This window comes from Callithrix jacchus, chromosome 3, assembly GCF_049354715.1.
Source record: "Callithrix jacchus isolate 240 chromosome 3, calJac240_pri, whole genome shotgun sequence".
NCBI lineage: Eukaryota > Metazoa > Chordata > Mammalia > Primates > Cebidae > Callithrix > Callithrix jacchus.
Genome location: NC_133504.1, coordinates 45,966,852 through 45,985,861, shown reverse-complemented (window position 1 = coordinate 45,985,861; position 19,010 = coordinate 45,966,852). Strand labels below are relative to the sequence as shown.

General features: G+C 35.7%; 1 protein-coding gene across 6 annotated transcripts in view; it reads right to left on the bottom strand.

Moving 5' to 3' along the window:
* Positions 1-19,010, bottom strand: part of LRBA (LPS responsive beige-like anchor protein) — a 772,728-nt gene that overhangs the window by 541,222 nt on the left and 212,496 nt on the right. For all 6 annotated transcript variants that reach the window (XM_017970205.4, XM_035294467.3, XM_008992610.5 and 3 more), the window contains 3 exons: positions 13,931-14,009; positions 11,970-12,103; positions 6,747-6,808 (listed from right to left, as the gene is read on the bottom strand). In XM_017970205.4, coding sequence (XP_017825694.2) covers positions 6,747-6,808; positions 11,970-12,103; positions 13,931-14,009 — 275 coding nt within the window. The remainder of the gene's footprint in view (positions 1-6,746; positions 6,809-11,969; positions 12,104-13,930; positions 14,010-19,010) is intronic.

Sequence of the window (19,010 nt, the reverse complement as noted above, 5' to 3'; positions counted from 1 at the left end):
AAGGAAGGGCTTGTCTTAAAATGATACATTAAAACATTCTTGCTAAATAAATGAATAAAAAATACCACAAGCAGATATAAAGAAAAGGCCTTGGGCAAGGCAGAGATATTCACACAAAGTCTGTAGAACTTGAACTGAGCCTGACTGACCATAAAAACTGAAAATTCTACATGTACGGAATAATGGCCTCATCAAACTACTAGAGAAAACTTCAGACTGGCTGGGTTCAGTGGCTCACGCCTGTAATCCCAGCACTCTGGGAGGCCGAGGCAGGCAGATCACGAGGTCAGGAGTTCAAGACCAGCCTGGCCAACATGGTGAAACCCCGTCTCTACTAAAAATACAAAAAAACTTAGCCAGACGTGGTGGCAAGCCCCTGTAGTCCCAACTACTCAGGAGGCCAAGGCAGAGGAATCGCCTGAACCCAGGAGGCAGAGGTTGCAGTGAGCCAAGATCATGCCACTGCACTCCAGCCTAGTCAACAGAGAGACTCCATCTCCAAAAAAAAAAAAGGAAAAAAAAAGAAAACTTCATATCATAGAATTTCCTTATAGGTGAAAGAAATGCATAATGAAGTCCAGAAGGCTTATTTCTATTTTGATTAAGCAACTCATAGTCAAATTCTACTTTTTGGTTGGCAAAAAAAAATCCTTTATTTCATTAGCTCAATTATTTCTTTTAAATAAATACATTATTTTCTTAAAACTAAGCAGTAAGTTCTAGTTAAAAAAAAAAGTGTGGGGTGGGGGGGGTGTTGAAGTATCCTAAACACAGTACACTAGGACTAGCTAAGCACTCCACTTAAAAGAAATAAATTTCTATTTATATTAAGTTCTGTGGTAAGTAAAACAAAGTAATAGAAATCAAATCACTGGCAACTTGAAGTGACAGAGATAGTGATTGATCGAAAAGAGGCACAGAAAAATTTAAAAATTAAAATGCTTGTGTATCTGTCAAATTCACTGAACAGTACACTTAAAATGTGTGGGTATTTACTGTATATAAATTATACCTCAATAAAGTTGAGGTTTTTCATTTTGTTTTTTTTGAGACAGAGTCTTTCTCTGTCACCCAGGCTAGAGTACACCAGTGTGATCCTAGCTCACTGTAACCTCGAACCTCTGGGCTCAAGCAATCCTCCTGCCTCAGCATCCTGACTAGCTGGGACTACAGGGGCTTGCCACCACGCCTGGCTAAGTTTTTTTGTATTTTTAGTAGAGACAGGGTTTCGCCATGTTGGCCAGGCTGGTCTTGAACTCCCGACCTCGTGATCTGCCTACCTCAGCCTCCCAGAGTGCTGGGATTACAGGCATAAGCTAGGTCTACAAGTACATGCTACCAAGTCTGGCTAAATGTTTTTCTTTTTGGTAAAGATAGGGTGTTCCTATGTTGCCAGGCTGGTATTGAATTCCTGGCTCCAAGCAATCCTCCCACCTGGGCCAAAGTCTTTTTTTTTTTTTTTTTAAACAACAACAAAAAAAAAGCAAGAGGCCTAGGCTAGGGGCTGGGTACAGTGGCTCACACCTGAAATCCCAGCACTTTGGGAGGCCAAGACAGGTCAATCACCTGAAGTTAGGAGTTTGAGACCAGCCTGGCCAACATGGTGAAACCCCATTTCTACTAAAAATACAAAATTAGCCGGGTGTGGTAGTGGGCGCCTATAATCCCAGCTACTCAGGTGGCTGAGGCAGAATAGCTCGAACCCAGAAGGCCAAGGTTGCAGTGAGCCGAGACTGCACCACTGCATTCCAGCCTGGGCAACAAGAGCAAAACTCTACCTCAAAACAAAAAGGAGGTCCAAACTGGCAAACTTAAAGACACCCCATCTCTACAAAAAATTAGACATGTGTGCTGGTATGTGGTCCCAGCTACTTGGAGTCCTAGTAACTTGGGAGGCTGAGCAGGAAGATCACCTGAGCCTCGGAGGTCGAATGCAGTGGATTATGATTGCACCACTGAACTCCAGCCTGGGCAACAGAGCAAGACTCTGTCTTAGAAAAAAAAAATGAGGTGAATCTGAGTAAGTCAAAAGAAAAGAAAAACCAAAGGCCCTCCTCATAAATGAACACAACTACACTATTCAGTAATGATAAAATTAGTTGTCTTAATGAAAATGAAGATTTAATATAAAAACTAATAAATATCAAAAAGTATGGGGGTATTTCCTAATGATAAACACCAAAAGGCAAAGTTTAAAATATGATAATTTATGATCCATGTTACCATTTGATTTATCAATTATATGAGTATATAAACATCTATATGGTTGAACACTACTATACCGGACACTGGGAATACAATAAAAAACACACAATGTTTGTCTTCAAAAATTTGCAGTCTACATGGAAGAGAAAGGAAAACAACAGGCAACTTAAATATAGAATCAAATTAAGATAGTTTGAGTAAGTGTTCTACACAATACCTCATTTAGGCACAGAGTTGGAAGGAAGAGAGGAGTAAAGGAAATCTTTCCAGAAGAGATTGCAATTTATCTAGGAGTTAGCTGATTCTTTTTTTCCATAAATATTCACTAAGCAATACTGTGCAAGGTACTATAAATACTTTAATGGGCAAAGCAGAAATAGCTGTTATCTTCATAGAGTCTAGAAAACAAAGAAGGATACTAACAATAAACAAGTAAACCAACTAGGATATTTATACTTACAATTTGTGGTAAGTTCTATAATGGGTGCTAAAGACAAAAACATAACAACTATAGATATGATCCTGGGAGAATGAGATAATTAAGCAGGGCTCTGAATGATAAGCAGCAGCTAACAAAAGTCACCAGGTTTGAGAGAGGGGCAGTTTAGGGAAAGAAAAAGCATGTACCAAGACACAGAAATACAATGGCATATGTGGGTATCTTTAAATAGTTCAGCATGGCTTGAGAGTATGTGAGAGTAAGAGAGACCTAATGGTGAAGGACACCACTGTGCCATGTAAACAGCTGGATTGCCTTTTTGGGGGGCAATGGGAGAGGTGTTTTAATAATCTTCTCATACTGAAAATATTCATCTATAAAATCATTATAACTATAAAAAAACACTAATGTCATATATTCAGAAAAAATAAACTCAAAATGGAGAAGAAACTTGGGATTAGAGAAAAAGTATAGAAAAGCAAAACATAAACATTTGACTACAGTACAGATTAAGGAAAAAATTTCAAACACAAAACTGACAGAATCATAAGAAAAGAACTATCTCATTATTATTGTAAATTATTATAATTTTAAAATTAATAATTCAGAGGCAGAGAAAAAAACACAAATCAAAAATAACCAAACCTTCTATCATTACCTTCATGTAAAGTAAATATTTCCCAAAACAGCAACAATCTACATATTTTGTTGAAAATTTTTTTTAAAGAATAATAAGACTAAAATAGTATTTTAAATTAACTTTTGCTGCTAATAAATTACTCAGACATGATGCCAGTCCAGAGTACATGGTGCTTCTAGTTTTTCTATATACTGTATGCATTTCTGATAAATGGGAAAAGAATAGATGACCTGGCAGAAGGCTCAGACAATAATATGTGATTTACAGGACATGAATGCAGCTACCACAAGATTTATCTGACAGCCCTCTCCGATAGTGGACTGTTGAGTATCCGATGGAATGATTTCTAGTCTAAAAAGTCTACTACTGAGTAGCCATACACATTATTTATTTATTAGATGTTTTGGGTTGAAACCATTTTTAAATGATGCACTTCACAATGCACAGTCATAAATTTAGCTTTAAACCCAAGAAGGGAGGTAGTGTTATTGGAATGTATGTCAGACTGAATTAGGACAAGCAATGCAATGCTTTTATAAAGTGGCCTTGAATGCAACGTCAATTCTTTCAAAAATGATATTAATGTCAAATGAACAAGATACAAACACTTTATACAATGCTGGAGTAATGTTACTTGAAACATCTATTTAACATTTTCTTTAAATTCATATATATTTAAAACAGGTTTACACACATATACAACAAATTTGGCACAGAAATAAGTTGCATGCTGTGAAAAACCACCTGAAACACAGTTAAGAACCCGTTCAATTTTTGTGTGTTTGTATCAAAGAACATACAGTTTCCAAAAGAATAGAAGCAAGTCTTATTTTAAGAAATAAAGAGGATTTAAATTGGTCTTTGGACGTTCAATCGTTCTTGAATTATTTTACATGGGATTCAACAAATGAATAAATCTAATTTTGCAAACCTCATATATTAATTATACTCAAAAATATAATGCTATGTATTATGAGAGATTTCCGATTCTAAGTAATAATATTTTGCCTAACAGTATTAACATATTGCCTAAACGATATTAACATTTAAATAGACTAAAATATGAAATGGTGACTAACCAACTACTGATCAATGAGTGGACATTGAAAACTACAATCTTAGTTGAAACAAATATATATAGTGATCTGTTTGGCCTTATTGTCAGCTAACCAAATGTGATCATTTCCTCATTTCTTAAATTTAGGCTCTAAATTCTCTTTTACAATAAAATGTAATTAAACACCTTATTTAAAATAACACAAAAAGAATATAAGTTTTGAATGGACTCAAGAAAAATAATCAGAGCATGGCTGATTGTCATGAAATTAACAACAACTAATTTGTAAAGTTCTAAATCAAATTTGCAGATGTTAAGTTCATAAGCATATCCCATTATTTATGTGATTAAAAAGTAGTTTTTGACCTGATCTTTCGATCTTTGGCACTCAATCCTCTCCATCTCCTCTTAAAAAATTAATTACAATTTTAGCAAGATGGTAGCTTTTGCTTCCTACCATATCTCAGTCCAAAAAAATTTATCAATCAAACTCAAGCTATCCCCACCCAAGATCTGTAAAATGTCGACTTGAAATTCAATTTCATATCTTTTAAGCTTTCATGTAGAAAAAGACAGTTCACTTCTTAACAAAATAAATCACTTTTGTGATTGCCAAGTTGACCTCTTTGAATTAGGAAAATTCAAAGTGAAAAATGTAATTATCACCCCGGAACAATCTGTATACATCTGGAGCTAATTCTAGCTTCATTTTTCACATCATTTTTCACACTGTGCTACATCTTGTAGAGATGCTGTGAAACTTTTGAAGAACTCATAGAAAATGTTAAGGACTTCAAATACCCAATAATGTATTTTATTCAAACAAAAACTTTTACAATTACTGACTTTTGAAACTTACTCAACTACATGATCTTCATATCCCATTTGATTGCAGTAGTATTAAACAGTACTGTGACATACATGATAAATAGTTATATTAAAACATGTCATTCTTTATCTTTGCAGCTTCTAACATTCAAATATGCAATATACTATATTGGAAATAGCTTCCATGTACCAAAAATACATTCAATTCTTCAAAACTAGAAAGTGAAACTTCATTGTCAAAATTCACCTATAAAACAGTTACATCACTATGAACAATAAATTCATATTCTTGTGAGAAAACATCCAAAACAGTAAGTGAGTGCTTTTTTAAAATAAGGGTGATTTCATGCCGGTATAAGAATCCTATATAGCAACTTCTAGCTGAGAAAAAAAATAATTAATTATTTCTAATGAGATGGCTTAATGAGAAATCTAGTGAGCTTTTGAAGAAATGGAGTTTCTAAATGAGATGATTAATTTATAGAAACATGATTCTCACTAAATCTAAGAATAATAAGCCTACTAAGTAACTACTCCTCACAAGTTCATTACAAAAATCCATTAGGTGTAATCTCTAGAAGTAATTGTTCTCATTGCACCTTATTGACAATGCATAGTATTGACTTTTCACACCTTCTATGATTCTTTAATTTGTATTCATGAAATGTCCATCAGCACAGTCTAAATAAATTTGGCATATACACACTAAAACAAATAAATCGATGCAAAGAAACATTAATTTTGCATTATCCTTATTCGTTAGGCAAGTAAACCATGAGAGTTGTAAATGAAGGTCAAAGGTTTTGAAATGGGTCAAAACCCTTGACCTCTAGACCAATACCTTTCCTATTAAAAAAGGCTATTTTAAAGTTTTAAGTAGGGGAATTTACTACCAGCAAGATATCACTTTAAAAGACTACAAAGAAAACTCTCAATAAAAACATTCATCTGTTTAATTGCAAAACAGAAAAGAAAACCTCACAGGATACATGATTTTTATATATATATATATTTTTAAATCATTAAACTTTACCACATGAGGTACAAGGTTTTGGAACACCTAAGGTAACTTTGCTCTTAGGAATTTATTTTCTACATCTTATGATAGCTGCCACATTTTTGTTAATGTTTTCCCAAATCTACTGTGCATGTCAAAAATAATTCGCAATGACAAGGATTCAAAAATCATTTATCGCTCATTTTATAACCTCTGCACAAAAGGGAAGTAAACGTTTGATTCCCAGTGGAGTCAGCATGGCACTCCACAAGATATAGAAATAAATCTGTTTATATAACCTTAATATATACAGCAAAGAAATTATCAAGATCATTTTATCTGGATATTTTTAAAGAGACTCTGAAGACTTTTGTTTCTTACTTCCTCCCATGCTTGCTTTAAAATTATCTGCAAGTATCAAAAATAAGCAGTAACCCTTTTGCAATACAAATAAAATTATTTTAAAACAGCAAACTCAAAATTTTATTATGGCAAAAATTTCAGTAATGCAAATATAACATCCCCCATGAAAACAAATTCATGTGAAAATCTACTTTTAACATTTATTCTTGTCACTTACCTGAGAACACAGTAGCATAACCAATTCCACAACTGAACTACTAGACTTCATGCAAACCAGACCTATTTTAAAGAGAATTTTAAAAAATTATAAAGAAAACAAATTAGGATTTGTTACAATTTCATCCAAATTATTTTTTCAAATTGGTTTATCAAACTATTAATAGTGTACATTTGATCATATGATTAAATAAGGTACATTACAGTTATTTCATTTCAGCTTTCAAAATGCTAAAACATTTATTACAACTTCATATATAACGACATTTCACAATACTCATAGAAATGTGCACAACATATGCCATATTGATCAATATCATCTACATTTTGTTTTGGAGAGAGTTGATCGTTATACATGCAGAGAAGGGAAATGGCTCCCTGACCTTTGCTTTCTCCACCACACTCTCTCCCTTCAACCCTCCAGCTATCAATCAAGTTTCCATTTTGTTTCATGGCAGCAGACATCCCAAACACTCTTATTAGTACCTTGACCTCTGACCTCACACTAAACCTTAACAGAAATGCAAGCTGTTGTCTGTTATATATTCTTGATTTCTTATAAATTAATTCATTTACTTTTATGTTTCATTTTGGTTCACCAAAAATATTCTTAGAAAGGATATTTTATATAATTAATACCTATCTGAAGAAGTCTTTAGCTTTAATTACCAATAAAATATAAAGTAGTTCATTCAAAGAATGTTTTATACTCAGTATCTTAAAAAAGCAATGCCAATAATTAAAGGGACTAAATTATTAAATTGTATTACTAATAATCAGAAAAATTGCAATTTTTTTATTCCACATTTTTCTAGGCAAACATGGGCTTAGGTTCCAGGGTGTAACATCTAAAATAATTCCTGATAGCCCTTAAACACCCTATTACCATCTCTTTCTCTCCCCATGAAAACTCTTCCAGGTATCCTATCCACTCCCTTTCTTTTATCTTTTTATGCTTTAGTTCTTTCTCCTTCCCTGTTTAAATACTAATGCTTCCATCCTAATGACAGCACATGCTGGCATTTTTTAGCTTTATAAATAGCATTCAAATTAAAAGGGCTGTTTACCCCCTCTACTTTTTAAAAAATGTTATAACCATCTTTCTCGATGTCTGAAAAAATACTAACATAAAAATGATGGTAACAGTGTCAGCACTGGCAAGAAAATTAGCTATAGAATGTCTCTATGTTATATTAGGAAACAAGTTATTAACTACAGTGTGATTTCTGTGGGGCTAAGATGAACATGGCTCCTCAGGCTAATGCTGTCAAGGCCAAAATAAAAGGCAAGGAATACTCCCCCTCTAACTGCAGGTGTAGCCCTCTACTGGTCTGAAACCTTGTCACTTTTTCTTAAATTTAACCCAGATAATACAAGGAGTTCAGTTTTGCTCCAACTTCAAAACCCATTATTTCCAGAAAGTAAATTAAGATCTTTCTATTATTAAGTCATCAATCCTTATTGCTTTGTTCTAGAGAAACTAGAATTCCAGCCATTGGGCCCTCATGGGCCCTTTTATTATATATCTATTCAGATACAAAAAAGAGTGATTAAAATAATAATAATTAAAAAACTAAATAAATAACAAAGCCGGGTGTGGTGGTTCAAGCCTGTAATCCCAGCACTTTGGGAGGCCGAGGCAGGTGGATCACGAGGTCAAGAGATCGAGACCATCCTGGTCAACATGGTGAAACCCCGTCTCTACTAAAAATACAAAAAATTAGCTGGGCATGGTGGCGTGTGCCTGTAATCCCAGCTACTCAGGAGGCTGAGGCAGGAGAATTGCCTGAATCCAGGAGGCGGAGGTTGCGGTGAGCCGAGATTGCGCCATTGCACTCCAGCCTGGGTAATAAGAGCAAAACTCCGTCTCAAAAAAAGAAAAACAAAAAAAAACCTTGGGCTATACCAAATTAGGGAGATTTACAGGTACTCCTTTGTCCCTCTCACCACACCTATCATAGGATATTTCATACCTATATTTCTTTTTTATTTTATTTATTTATTTATTTATTAGATGTTGTCTCACTCTGTCACGCAGGCTGTAGTGCAATGGCGCGATCAGCTCACTGCAACCTTTGCTTCCTGAGTTCAAGCAATTCTCCTGCCTCAGTCACCAGAGTAGCTGGAATTACAGGTGCCCACTACCATGGCTGGCTAATTTCTGTAGTTATAGTAGAGACGAGGTTTCACCATGTTGGTCAAGCAGGTTTCAAACTTCTGACCTCAGGTGATCCACCCACCTCAGCCTTCCAAAGTGCTGGGATTACCGATGTGAGCCACCACACTTGGCCCATATACCTCTATTCTTAAGAAAACCTTTACACATATACATTTCTATGTATTTATTTCAGTCTTATTTTTCAATAATAAAGGTTAGCAAACCAGAAGAAGGTTCATAGATACTTTAGCTACTTTCTAGTTAGATATGAATATTCTGGAAAAATATATTCACTTACAAAGTTAGTAAAAGGTCAAATAACATTTTGTAGTTTGGTTTGAACAATTGATGTGGAAGAGAGTGATGGTAGATTTGTTGCAGGGGCAAGGTGGACAGTATGTTCAATTTTGAATGAGTAAGGGCTTCAGAAGACAAGACAGAGCTGCTATTAGATCTCCAAGCTCCCTATCTAAAGGACATTGGTACTGTAAACACAAAAATAACACTGTGAGTAAATAAACAGGAGATAACCCTAATGAGGAACTTAACATCAAATTGTGGAACTTACATCATTTCTATTTTTGACCAAAATTTTTGCCAATAGATGACACTCATCCCATGTGCAAAAAAAACAAATAATAAACAAATCTGTAGACCTCTCTTCAGATTTAGTCATACTTTAAGAACTATTCAAAGGAAGGCCCTAAAACCTTAAGGTCAAGTTGTAAGTTGCTCCCAGAAATGTCATTTTCTTTTTATATACCCACAAACACATATCCTATTATTATCTTACTTGCAAGCTTATAGATTTGAACTGGCTCACAATCTGACCTCTCTAAAACTCTCAGTAGAATAGTAGAATAATAGGGTTTGGCTTGATTATTTTTTAGATGGCTTTTCAAAGATAGAAAATGTTAGTCTTTTCAAAAGCAGAAACTTGGGATGCTAAGCCAAGAGTTTTATACCTGCACTAATCTGGAATTTTATGATCAAAGACCACTGCAATTTCTTCAGTGGAGACTCACTCAGATATATCACTTCAGTCAAAGAATTAAATGACTTAGCAGATAGTAAGCCAGTGCCATCTAAACCCATTGATCTATCTAAATCCTCAAGTATACCATGAAAAAAGTCAAGTCATGACAATTTACTATCTTGGAATATAAGAAGCCTCTTGTTTTTTATATTTAAGTCATCTTAAATAATTTATTTTTAAAATGGGATGGTAATAAGCATTATGAGAAATTTTAATAAGAATTTAAGGATAATAAACTCAAGAAGTTTTACTCCATATTTTCCTGGTTTTGAAGATATACACATATACTCCAAATGAACATTATCTTTTAGACACAACTAAATGCTCATCATGAATCTGAAACACATCCCACTTGTAAATACTAAGTCCAAATTTCAAATACATGTTTAATAAGCTCTAGCTTATCATAAATTCTGGTTTTCCTTCCTTGATTCAGATAGCATGCTGAAGTAGGTTGCTGAGGGGATTGGAAATCATGCTATGGAGTGGATGAGGAATAATGAGACTCCCCTACCCTCTCCTCTTCTCCTCCCCCTCCCCTCCTCTTCCCTCCCCTTCCCTTTAAGTAAGAACTGGCAGCTTTAGTTACTGTAATTTTTTGTTGGCTAACAGTTGCTAGAAGATTGCCTAAGGAATTTTTTCAAAACTTGTGAAAAAGCATATCTCTTGTAGCAATAAAAATATGGTGGAAATGCAAGGTTACAGGTAGGTTAATAGTTTAACATATCTGTATCTAAGTATTAACTGTGCCATATGAGCACTTCCTTTGACCCTTGCAATATCTGTAGGTATGGAGAGGAGGGGAGGGGTGGGGAGGGGAGGAAGTCTCATTATTCTTCGTCCACTCCATAGCATGATTTCCAATCCCCTCAGCAACCTACTTAAGCATGCTATCTAGTTCGACAGTCTTGAAGTACACTACCGAGAAGAGACCCAGTAATCTATATATGATATAAGCAGTTTAGAGTAAAATGCTGTTATCTCTATTTGTAAAATGAATTCTACTAATAACAATGCATTCCTTATCTATGTGGCAATATATTGTTGTTCATATGGATCTAAGTTCAAGTAAAATCCTGTGACAGGATTCTCTCCAATTCTTGAACTCTTGACTTCAGGTGATAGGATTATAGGCGTGAGCCACCTCCGCCTAGCCTTATTCTCTCCAATTCTTTGCTCTCAAAGTTAATTTTAATTTATCAAAAAAAATATCTTGGCTGGGCGTGGTGACTCACGCCTATAATCCCAGCACTTTGGGAGGCTGAGGCGGGTGGATCACGAGGTCAAGATGGTGAAACCCCGCCTCTACTAAAAATACAAAAATTAGCTGGGCGTGGTGGCGCACGCCTGTAGTCCCCACTACTCGGGAGGCTGAGGCAGGAGAATTGCTTGAACCCAGGAGGCGGAGGTTATGGTGAGCTGAGATCGTGCCATTGCACTCCAGCCTGGGTAACAAGAGCGAAACTCTGTCTCAAAAAAAAAAAAAAAAAAAACTTAGTTCTTTAGGTCAACACATAATTGTATGCTTCATCCAAATCACTAACAAAAATCTTGATTAGTCTGGGCACGATGGCTCACACCTGTAATCCCAGCATTTGGGAGGCAAAGGTGGGCAAATCATGATGTCAGGAAATCGAGACCATCTTGGCCAACATGGTGAAACCCCGTCTCTACTAAAAATACCAAAATTAGCTGAATGTTGCAGTGCATGCCTGTAATCCTAGCTACTTGGAAGGCTGAGGCAGGAGAATCACTTGAGCCCATGAGGCAGAGGTTGCAGTGAGTCGAGATCGTGCCACTGCACTCCAGCCTGACGACAGAGCTAGACTCCGTCTCAAAAAAAAAAAAAAACTTGAAGATTAAAACCTAATAGACATGCGACACATTCTTCAAAAGATACAGACCATGAGAAATTTTGTCAAAGGCTGACAACACTTAAACAATGAAGCTCCATGTTATCTCATTATTCATGAAAGTTTTTAATCCTGAAATATAAACACATATAAATAAAATAAAGAAAGATCACTTACTTGTTCCCTCTATAAGCAGTTCTTGTCCGTGGCTACCCAAAAGTGTCCGAGAAAGAAAAGGTGCAAAATCCACAAAAATCTCACGAAGGAGAGGAGCTGCCTTTTCCAAAGCATGTTCAAGCCTCTCTGTGATACTAATGAAAAAACATTAAGTTAATCGAACTATTCAACAGTTTGTATCAATTTTCTAGTTTTGAAAATAAAGATGTCTTTCCATAGATATATAAAATTATGTAAAAAAAAATTACTTAAGGAGACATTGCTGCTATGCACAGCAGTCCTTCTGCCAAAAATACTCATTTTTATCCTGATCTATCTTTCCCCTACAATCCCCAACAAACAACCTGGTTAACAACCACTCCAAGCATCAGTTATTACTAGATTTCTTACCTGGCCAATTAAGACGACTTTGTTTTTAGCCCCATTATAACCTAAATAAACTCTCATCAAGTCTTCAACAAATTTTTCTATTTACCACTAAACCATTAGCACAATGAGTTCAAGATCCATGACTTCATTTTAAAATTCTCAGTTACAACATATAGTACAGACTCAACAAGTGCCTATAAAATATAAAAAGCAGTTCTTTTCTATCAAAGTCAATAATTCCTTTCTAATGCAATATGAATGATTTTTCTCCTGAAAATAATATAATTTATAGGTACATTATAATAAAACTATTATTTTATTGAGAGTTGTATTTATTTATAAATTGAGATAGTTATAAATGTGTCTACAATATATATATTTATATTTGTGATATGTACATGCATTTACATATGCATACAGATACATTTAATGAGAGTTTTTTATTAAAGTCCCTAGCATTTCAGAGAATTCACAGGTATCCACAGCTTTAATTTCTAACACGCAAATTAAACATATACATAAATAGCCACTAGTTATCTACTATTCATACTAGGAGTACTTCCTATTCACACTACCAAGAAAGCAGTTGTTACTGAAACTATCAACACAAATGTACATAAATTTCTTCTGTCAATAATCATCTCCTCACAGACACTACTCTAAATATGATTTCCTTCTACATATCTCATAGAACTTGTTATCCCTGGATGGTATCACAGATACTAGCTATACTCGAAGCACTCAAGTACCTACATTTGAAGTGTGTTACGGATTTCCCAATTGTGGCAAAGAAAATCAAGGACTTTCTGGCCACTAAGGCTCCAGTGGTGGAAAATACACTCATAGCATTCCAAATTAAACCCAGAAACTCAATTAAACAAGGTAAGTGACAATAAAAATCTATCTATTTGTATCATTGTGGCTTTAGCTGACTGGCTATCATTTATACCCACTTTTTTTTTTTTTTGAGACAGAGTCTCACTCTGTCTCCCAGGTTGGAGTACAGTGGTGCTCTCAGCTCACTGCAACCTCTGCCTCCCAGGTTCAAGTGATTCTCCTGCCTCAGCCTCCCAAGTAGCTGGAACAGGCGTGTACCACCACACCCAGCTAATTTTTTTTGTATTTTTATTAGAGATTTTTTTTGTATTTTATTAGGGTTTCACCATGTTGGCCAGGCTGGTCTTGAACTCCAACCTCAAGTCGTCCACCTTCCTCGGCCTCTTAAAGTGCTAGAATTAAAGGCGTGAGCCACCACACCAGGCCTATATCAGCATTTTATAGAGGAGAAATACTGAATTCCACACTTTCAATTTGCAATCATTTGAAACATAAGTCATAAGCTTATGCAAATATTTGTTATGTAGCAATTATTTTTCACCGCAAATAGTCACTTGTCATGAAGTGACTTGTACATCAATCATGAAATGACTTATACATCTTAAAATTAAATGAACTACTAAAATGTTCCCAAGCCACTATATGTCATATATGTTGGAAGAAAAAAATGAAATGAAATGAAATGAAATAGAGCTAGATAGCTTAAAAAGTCATCAAAGGTATAAATCACAGTATTCAAATTGTAGCTTAAATACCTCATATTTGAAACCGGATCTTGTGATACTGAATCGACTGTTGGAACTGAGGGCAATTTTGCATTAGATGGTCTACTGCCTATAAAAGAAAAATAACCATCTATAGGAATTTTCTGCTTTTCAATACAAAGATTTAAATAAAAAGAACGCTATTATACCAGTCAATAAAAGCATTTTAATGTATTTTTTATGTCTATTACTATTTGGATAACATTAAAATCTAACAATTAACACCTAAATCCTTTCATATGTAAACCTCAGCTACAAGTTCAGTTATCATGCCAGAGCAATCTTTGTATCCATGGGCTGAAGAAGTAAAAGAAAAGTAAATTTTGACTCCCTAAATAAGGTTCACAATTCAACACCAACTGTCAATAACACGTTACAGTAAAAGCATTTTTTTAATATAGCAAAAACACAGAAACAGCTAATTTCCAAACTTAGCTTTAACCCTCCATTACCATAAAAACTATCCTTACTTAGTTATCAAATCGCTACCAAAGGACTAAATTGCAGCAATAAATGTAATCAGGGTTAGAAACCTAGACCTCTGAGAATCTGTAATCTTGTGTCACAACTATTATCAGTTATTTTCCCATTATGCCCCAAATACGAAAACACTATGTTTTAAAAAGATAAGGGCCCTCTTTCCCAAACATTGCTGAATTGTTCAGTTCAAAAGTAATTAGAAACAGATCAAGGAAAGCATCTGCATCAGGCTGAAGGTTGTGTTGGCCCAGAGAAAGTTATTGGAGCCAGTGTGAGGAGGGAATTCAAGGAAAAGAGAAAACTAAGAATTATAGAATTCATATCTATATGAATTAATGGTTCCAATAGAGAGATGAAAACAATATGTGAATGAAAGTATATATTTTGATAGATTTTTATATACAAACACACACACACAAACACACACATAGCTTCTCGCTCTGTCCACTGAGAGGACAGAGGACATGCAAGCAGCAAAATCTTAACATAGTGTCCAGATCTTGGTTTCTAAATACCATACTCCACTAAAAGAAAGAAATGGCTGATTCAAAATAAGTGGAAGAAAAGCACAAAATGAGTTTGAAACATCTAATTGTGCTTTGTAGAAAGCAAGGAATGATGGGATATGTCTAAGGAACAATAGGTTATGTCACAAGGCATGGAAGCCAGTTTAAAGGGGCTCCCACCGATCAAACACCACTGTACTCCAACCTGGGTGAGAGAGTAGACTCAGTCTCAAAAACAAAAAACAAACAATTGTCATTTTTGGCCAGGTGCAGTGGCTCACGCCTGTAACCCCAACACTTGGGAGACCAAGGCAGAAGGACTGCTTGAGCTCAGGAGTTCAAGATTAGCCTGGGAAATATGGTGAGACCCCGTCTTTACTAAAAATACAAAAATGTGACCAGGCACAGTGGTGTGTGCCTGTGGTCCCGGCTACTTAGGAAGCTGAGGTGAGAGGGATCACTTGAGCATGGGGGACAGAGGGTACAGTGAGCCAAGATCGCACTACTGCACTCAAGCCTGGGTGACAAAGCAAGACCCTGTCTCAAAATAAAATGCTTCCCACTGCTTCCCACCACTCCCAGAACTTCCTCAGGCTCACTTCAATTGTACCTAGACATTCTGATTCAAATGTGCTCTTTTTGGGAAGGCAAATAAAGTTAATTCTAGGTATAGATAAGCATAGTTTAATCAGAGGTTTTGTGTATTTAACTGATTAAAAACAGCAAGGATCTGGGGCAATTTTGACCTTTCCTGAAACATTTGGTTTTTAGGCAGTAGTTGATGGATAACCCTCAGTTCTGATTACCAGGTCTCAGCCAAATCTAAGGACCCAAAAATCTAGACAATTTGATCCCCCAACAATCTTGGTTCCTTTTGGAAAGCGGGAAATGCAGTAATCTTTCACAATTAACCTCGGGATAATTACTGAGCCCAAGTCTTAGAGAGAGCAAATTCCCAGTATAAGATGAACTTAACTTTTAAAGAATTTAATCGGCTGAGTGCAGCGGCTCACCCCTGTAATCCCAGCACTTTGGGAGGCCGAGGCGGGTGGACCACGAGGTCAAGAGATAGAGACCATCCTGGTCAACATGGTGAAACCCCGTCTCTACTAAAAATACAAAACTTAGCTGGGCATGGTGGTTAGCTGGGCATGGTGGTGTGCGCCTGTAGTCCCAGCTACTCGGGAGGCTGAGGCAGGAGAATTGCTTGAACCCAGAAGGCGGAGGTTGCAGTGAGCCAAGATCGTGCCATCGCACTCCGGTCTGGGTAACAACAGCAAAACTTCGTCTCAAAAAAAAAAAAAAAGAATTTAATCTTTCTTTTCCACAACATATTTCCTTTCCCATTCTCTTGATAATCAAACTTGACTTTCCTTTATAGTGTAAGTTTCATATGGCTACAGTCCTGCCTTCCTGTCCATCCTGCTCAACTGAGATCTATCTAACTGTATCTAAAAATTCTAACCGTACCTAAAAATTCTAACCAAGTGACTGGTGGTTAGGACACATAGGATTCGCTAAAAAATGAAGCTAAAGCACCCACTTCATCATGTTGACAATTTTTTTCTCATTTCTTAAGACAGGTTCTAGCCTGTCAACCAGGCTGCAGCAGTGATCAGAGCACATTGCAGCCTTGCACTCCTGGGTTTAACCTGTCTTCCTGCCTCAGACTCCCGAGTAGCTGGGAATACAGATGCAGCATGCCACCACATCCGGCTATTTTCTTTTTTTGTAGAGACAGGGTCTCATTATGTTGCCCGGGATGATCTCAAACTCTTGGTCTCAAGTAATACTTTGGCCTTGGCCTCCCAAATTGCTGGGATTATAGGCATAAGCCACCATGCCCAGACCATTGTGACAATTTTTAAAAGCACATGTATCAACTCAAACTTTATTATAAAAATATTACTATTTTTGTATCTTTCACAATAACATTTCAAATTAGAGGGCAAGACCAGGGAAGTTGAAAGAAAATTTTTTCACCCTTTAATATCTAGCACTTCTAAGAGTCATGTCCAATCCTAAAATCATATACAACATTCAGTAAAGTACTTCACTGACCCAACGGCTTTATTACACTCAGTAAACAACACCTGAAGTTTTCTAAGTTCTTGACAACAATATGATCACTGAATCACAGTGGGCCATTCTATTACCAGTGATTAATTAATATTTTCTTTTTTAATTGTGATAATTTTTGAAGACCATTTTTATTGGAATGTATCAGACATTTTCTTTATTAGAATTACTGACGGTTTTTCTTGAGCTTTCCTGAAGCTAATACAAAGGACCTCACAAGGTCCTATTTACTTAAAAGTAGAGATGGAAAAAATAAATCCCTCCCCAAAAAATGTATGTATGAGGCTTTAGGTAAAAGTTGTAAGACAAAATTAGCCTTTACTGTGCTAATTGGTTTATTGGGTTTTGTTGTAAGAGACCAGGTCTTGCTCTACTGCCCAGGCTAGAGTGTACTGGTGTGATCATAGCTCACCACAGCTTTGAATTCCTCGACTCGTGATCCTCCTGCCTCAGCCTTCTGAGTAGATGAGACTATCGGCATGTACCACCACATTCAGCTAACTTTTTAATTTCTTGTAGAGTTAAGGTCTCGTTTTGTTAACTAGACAGGTCTTGAACTCCTGGCTTCAGGTGATCCTTCCACTCCACCCTCTCAAAGTGCTGGGACTATAGGTTTAAATCACCACACACTGCCCACTGTGCTAAATGATACTAATTTTAATGAGAAATGCATATTAGAGATGTGAAAAAGAAAAGCAACACTGTTGCTTCTAAATAAAGCAGTAACAAAAATTATTTCCTCACACTACAGTAGAAGTAATGCCAATTTTCAATTCTAAAAGAGAGTATAGCAGAAACAGATTTTTTACACAGTGTCTTAAGTCATAAGAAGACACTTTACCAACAAGGATAATAAATTAACCAGCAATAGTTATAAGAAAAAAATCACAAGAAAGAATAAACTAAATACATCAGTAATTTCACAGTAGGTTATCCTCCATTACTGCCAAGGAAAAAATGTAATTTCCAAACATATTCTGCATTTTTTCAACTCAGATAAAAATATAAACTTTCAATAAATTTGTTTTAAATTATCATTAAATATTTCCAACAAATGATTACAAATACATAAATGCAGAAGCTACCTCCAACATGTGGAATGATACACACTTATCTTTTCCTTATCCTAGCACTGATAAACTGGCTCCTTCAAACTGACAGTCTTCCAGACATTCAAAAGAACAAAAAGGAAAATGCAAATATATCATCTGTCTAGCATCTATCTAGGGAGCAGGCAACTGTTTATTCAAGGTCCCTGAGGGTCTAAATAACTAATGTCCCTTGCAATAAAGAATCATTAAAACAAATGTCAATTTTTAATCCCTAAACACTGTAACACTGCATTTCTCTCTCTCTCTCTCTCTCTCTCTCTCGCTCTCTCTCTCTCTCTCTATCTCTTTCTCTCTCTTCTGAACCAGTTAATTCAGTCAGGGACAGTCTATACACCCAGGAAAAACATATTAAATGAATCCTACTGAATGAATACAAATAAGCCTATTGGCCTAAATCTTACACATAGCAAAGATGGTTATAACTCAAATATTTCCCTAATATTAAAAAAGTACTAATTAATAAGGTATGTGGCTCCCATAAACAGATAGTCTAATATTCTATTACGTGGTAGAATAACTAAATTTTGCAAAGTAGCAAACACCAGGCATATAAATTAATGAACAGTATACTTAGTTCCTTTATTGAGCTATTTTCCATTTTGATTTATTCATTTATGCTTTGCAGTACAGAGAAACAGCACATTGGAAAAAAAGTAATGATATTTTAACATACAAGAAGGGATACTGGGTGAAAGTGGAAGGATCACTTGAAGCCGGGATTTCAAGGCTTAGTTACTTAGTTCCTTTACTGAGCTAGTTTCAATTTTGATTTATTCATTTATGCTTTGCAGTATAGAGAAATAGCATATTGGAAAAAGTGTAATGACATTTTAACATACAAGAAGGGATACTGGGTAAAGGTGGAAGGATCACTTGAAGCCAGGAGTTCAAGGC